Genomic DNA, 5120 nt, shown 5'->3' with positions numbered 1-5120 from the left:
TTCAAATGAAAATGATAAAGAAATAAATCCGCTTAATTCGGGGATGAACCCAGCATTAACACAGCGGTTCCTGAATGAATAACGACATTCATCCTTTCTCACAGTGACAGCACTTTCACCATACAGGAATGTGCGCATGATTACAATTAGTTAAACAGATGTCCTTATGCTGTCCGAGTGACGTAATGCGAAGGCTGACCTGTGTTTGTCTGGAGAGCTCAGACAGTGACCGAGAGCTCAGCCTCTAACTTCCACCTGACATCTGTACAGAGCTCAGGTAAGAACACTTTAATAACTTTAATAAAATGGAAATACAACAAACATCTTGAGCATAAAGATTTATGTTTTAATACCCATAGTGTATCTTTTTACTGAAATTCTAAGTATATTATTAATGCAGCTCTTGCATTATTGCTAATGAAAATATACACTCCTGCAATAGCTCTCGTCTAATGTAACTTCTACCCTAATCTCCTGAAGGAACAATGTCTGGTGTGTGCTTTCTCCTTCTGATGCTCCCTCTGCTATCAGCTCAGACTTATCACTGGGGTCCCTGTCCTACTCCGAAGGTGCAGCCCAACTTTAACCTTCAGCAGGTGAGTACAAACTAAGGCATACACTCCTATAATGGCTTTCCTTCACCGCCTTTCAGTGAAATCCATTAAAATTTTTTTACATATAAAGACCTCCTAAATATAAAGGCTCCTAAATATATATATAGCTGAGCTACTGGGACCTTATAACTACAGTCGTCCTCTCTGATCATCTGATTGGGCTCTTTTACACCCTCTCACACACCCTCTTCTTTTAAATCTAGAGGCTATTGCAATTCTAAACATTGGGTCAGCCTTAGCCTTCTGAAAATTAATTTCTATAGGTTAGCATTTCCTCAAACTTTTTCCCAATACTTTTGGCTTTTGTTCTTCTAATATGTATTTATGTGAGTGCGTATGCAAGAATGAGTGTAAGACCACATGTCTGACCGTGTTTTTTGTGTGCTTGAATATGTACACCTATCTTCAATGTGTGATTTTATGCAAACTGTGAAGCATTTTCTAACTGTGTTTTATTTAATGATATACAAATGAAATAATTATAATTATTAAACAAAGAGTTGCACAGATCTAATGACTTGCCTATGGTTGTTACAGTACCTGGGTAAATGGTATGAGATTGAGAAGCTGCCTGCTCCCTTTGCAAGAGGAAAGTGCATTGAGATAAACTACTCCATTAGGAGAGATGGGACCATCCAGCTGTTGACCTCGCAGATCTAGTAAGTACTATAGCAAAGGATTCTTATTGTTGGTTCCCTTGACACCACATTTCTCTGCAACTTCCATTTTTCTTTTAGCATATACTCTTTTGAAGGAATATTGATACCACTGAAAAGCTTGATATCACTCTCATTTGTATGGTTGATATGATGCTGGAGACAAAAATAATTCTACTGTTTCTGGCATAAAAAACTGTTGTCTGTGTAAAGAATCAGAAAGAATGCTTTGTTTCAAAACTCATTGTACCAAAAATCATGTTCTTCTCTATGTATGAAATATGTCTGTATATAGTCCCAGATTCAAGAAAGTAAACAGCGTAAAAGTGCTTTAAATCTAAATCCTTTGTTATGGTCAGCAATGGGCAACTCCTCTTATTTGAAAAAAGATTCTTGTTTGAATTAACGTTGCACAGGACTTTTGCCATTTTAGTTTGCCATGTTGCCACAGTGACAAACTTCTCCCAACTTTGATGCAAGTGATGAAAAAGACAACCAATAGGAGCACAGTATATTGGCGACTCACAGATGACAGAATACAATATAAATTTGAGGATTACTTTCAGAGATTACATCCAGAGCCTGGAATGACAAACAGTTAACCATCGGCTTTAAGTGACAAGTGATGAATAGGTAAGCCAACCCTGAAAAGGAATGCTATTTACATCAATGCACAAGTGAGTGTTAAACATAGGCAAAAGGCGTGTGAAACATCAAACAAGTAAAACAAAGGTGATAAGGTCTAAGAGTCAAACATTCCAGGGGATAGGCAACTGCCATCTGGTTATAGGTATTATGACCAGGATGTTAAAAGCAAAAGATTCCACGAATAGTGAGTCTGTCTCAGTTTCTAGCGTGGTTAGGAAGATACATCTCTGTTCAAATCAAAGGGCTTACAGCAGTAGCTCAAAGCACACCTTGGTCCAAGCCATGATGATGGGTGATTTGATTTTTTTGTGAGTTTTTTTAGACTCCTTCAGGGTGTGTATTGTATGATGAGCAAAAAGTAATAAAGCTGACACTGACCATGGACAACTGACCTAAAGCTGCTTGTCGGCACACCCAAGGTGGAGTTTACCTACATGAGGGATTCTGTCTTTCTGTCTGCCACGCCTCCAGCAGCAGATTTTATAATTAGTTGAATTAATAGTTAGTCTGTTTGAAATCTTTGTTGACATATTTTTTCATTTCAGTAAAGATAAGAAGAGGCATGCAGAAGGGACAGGTGTAGTTTCAGACCCACGAGAACCGGCCAAACTGGGAGTCAGTTTCTCATACTGTAAGTACTTATTATCCTTATTTTATCAACTATTTGATGAAACGTTGCAGTATTCCTGCTTTACTGAGATCAAATTGTACGAAGTCTGGTGGTCCTTTGAAATTACATCTTGACATTTGTATTTTTTCACTCAAACACCTTCTGTTGGCTATAATTTGGAGCTGTCCAGTACTTTAGTTGATGACAATATAGTGTGAGATTGTGAGTATACTGACATGCTGATACAAGCATTTGCCTTAAAGCACTGTGATACTGTACAGTTTTACTGTCATGGCTGTAGCCGGTCTTATTCATTGAACCTGTTGTATCATCATGATGTTTTAATTTTGTAATTACCTTGACTAATTTATCAGTGGGCTGATTGGTAGGCCGCTAACTTTCTGCTTCTTAATTCAGATAAAACTGAGGTTATTGTACTCGGCCCTGAAAATCTTAGAAATATGGTATCTAAGCAGATTCTTACTCTGGATGGCATTACCTTGGCCTCCAGTAACGCTGTGAGGAACCTTGGAGTCATTTTTGACCAGGACATGTCCTTCAATGCACATATTAAACAAATATGTAAGACTGCGTTCTTCCATTTGCGCAACATCTCTAAAATTAGAAATATCCTGTCTCAGAGTGACGCTGAAAAACTAGTTCATGCATTCATTACTTCCAGGCTGGACGACTGTAATTCATTATTATCAGGGTGTCCAAAAAACTCACTGAAAAGCCTTCAGCTAATCCAAAACGCTGCAGCAAGAGTCCTGACAGGGACTAGAAAGAGAGAGCATATTTCTCCTGTTTTGGCTTCCCTTCATTGGCTTCCTGTTAAATCCAGAATTGAATTCAAAATCCTGCTCCTCACATACAAGGTCTTAAATAATCAGGCCCCATCTTATCATAATGACCATGTAGTACCATATCACCCTATTAGAGCACTTCACTCTTGCTCTGCAGGCCTACTTGTTGTTCCTAGAGTATTTAAAAGTAGAATGGGAGGGAGAGCCTTCAGTTTTCAGGCCCCTCTTCTGTGGAACCAGCTTCCAGTTTGGATTCGGGAGACAGACACTATCTCTACTTTTAAGATTAGGCTTAAAACTTTCCTTTTTGCTAAAGCATATAGTTAGGGCTGGACCAGGTGACCCTGAATCCTCCCTTAGTTATGCTGCAATAGACATAGGCTGCCGGGGGATTCCCATGATGCATTGAGTTTTTCCTTTCCAGTCACCTTTCTCACTCACTATGTATTAACAGACCTCTCTGCATTAAATCATATCTGTTATTAACCTCTGTCTCTCTTCCACAGCATGTCTTTTATCCTGTCTTCCTTCTCTCACCCCAACCGGTCGCAGCAGATGGCCGCCCCTCCCTGAGCCTGGTTCTGCCGGAGGTTTCTTCCTGTTAAAAGGGAGTTTTTCCTTCCCACTGTTGCCAAAGTGCTTGCTCATAGGGGGTCATATGATTGTTGGGTTTTTTTCTCTGTATCTATGAAGCGCCTTGAGGCGACTTATGTTGTGATTTGGCGCTATATAAATAAAATTGAATTGAATTGAATTGATTTTATCAACTCATATTACATATTTGCTGATCTATCAGTATTAGCATTTTAGCCAATAAAAGAAACACGCTTGGGACTTGCTATGAATGTTGATGTTGCTTGTTTCTTCCACCATGCTATGTCCCTGTTTGAAACAAACTCGAAAGCCACAAATAAATCAACCAGCAGATCAGAGCAGAGGCAAAGCATAAATAGTTCAATAAAAAAAAACTACACAAAATCTGTTTATGTTTCATTTGTCAGAGAAAAAGAAAACCAAAAGCAGATTTTTAAGTCACTAAAAATCATATATTTGTCAGGCTCCATAATATTACACATTTAAGTTGGATCAGTTTTATTCAGAAAATCAATATAGAGATTCTCCTTTGGAAAAATGTTTGTTTTTTATACATTTTTTTTCTCTTTGTTCTCAGTCACTCCATATGTGCCATACTGGGTTCTGACTACTGACTACACCAGCTTGTCTGTCGTGTACTCCTGCACAGACATCCTTCGCATATTTCATTTCAACTACAGCTGGATTCTTGCCCGGTCGCCCTATCTGCCTCCAGAGACTGTGCATTACGCCAAACAGCTGCTAATTGATGAAGGAATCGACATTTTCAGGATGACACACACAGATCAGAACTGCAAGGATAAATAATAACCAATAGACACGTTCAGTTATTCCTCTCTTATGAACTCATTCCACTTCAATATATCTGTTTTTAATTGTTGCTGCCTTTTGAAAAGACATGTAAATTCTAAATAAAATGATCACTAAGTTAAAGTGTTAAAATTGTACAAAGGAGTTGGGTAACCCATTATCTATTAATTATTCCAAGAAAAAATTTATTTACATATATATATATAAAACACCCAGCACGCCCCTGCGGGCGGTTTATCCTTCAAGCTCGGGTCCTCTACCAGAGGCTTGGGAGCTTGAGGGTTCTGCGCAGTATCTTAGCTGTTCCCAGGACTGCGCTCTTCTGGACAGAGATCTCCGATGTTATTCCCGGGATCTGCTGGAGCCACTCGCCTAGCTTGGG

The 5120-nt window shown here is 38.9% G+C and overlaps 1 protein-coding gene across 1 annotated transcript; it reads left to right on the top strand.

Annotated features, from left to right (window-relative positions):
* The first annotated feature begins 213 nt into the window (after nucleotides 1–213).
* On the top strand, nucleotides 214–4950 carry apodb (apolipoprotein Db). Its single transcript, XM_005730450.1, has 5 exons — nucleotides 214–277; nucleotides 481–596; nucleotides 1152–1273; nucleotides 2464–2549; nucleotides 4506–4950. Exons 2-5 carry the CDS (start codon nucleotides 486–488, stop codon nucleotides 4733–4735), a joined length of 549 nt encoding a protein of 182 aa, XP_005730507.1. The 5' UTR covers nucleotides 214–277; nucleotides 481–485; the 3' UTR covers nucleotides 4736–4950.
* Nucleotides 4951–5120: the final 170 nt, after the last annotated feature.

The sequence above is a fragment of the Pundamilia nyererei genome, unplaced genomic scaffold (genome assembly GCF_000239375.1).
Source record: "Pundamilia nyererei isolate P.nyererei 1_Seehausen unplaced genomic scaffold, PunNye1.0 scaffold00037, whole genome shotgun sequence".
NCBI classification, from domain to species: Eukaryota; Metazoa; Chordata; class Actinopteri; order Cichliformes; family Cichlidae; genus Pundamilia; species Pundamilia nyererei.
Note: the sequence above shows the minus strand (reverse complement) of the source record. Positions and strands in the feature narration are given on the sequence as shown.

Coding starts and splice junctions, on each gene's coding strand:
- apodb (XM_005730450.1), top strand. CDS start 486: ATGTCTGGTGTGTGCTTTCTCCTTCTGATGCTCCCTCTGCTATCAGCT. Junction 1,274..2,463: donor CTGTTGACCTCGCAGATCTA/GTAAGTACTATA, acceptor TTTTCATTTCAG/TAAAGATAAGAAGAGGCATG. Junction 2,550..4,505: donor GGGAGTCAGTTTCTCATACT/GTAAGTACTTAT, acceptor CTTTGTTCTCAG/TCACTCCATATGTGCCATAC.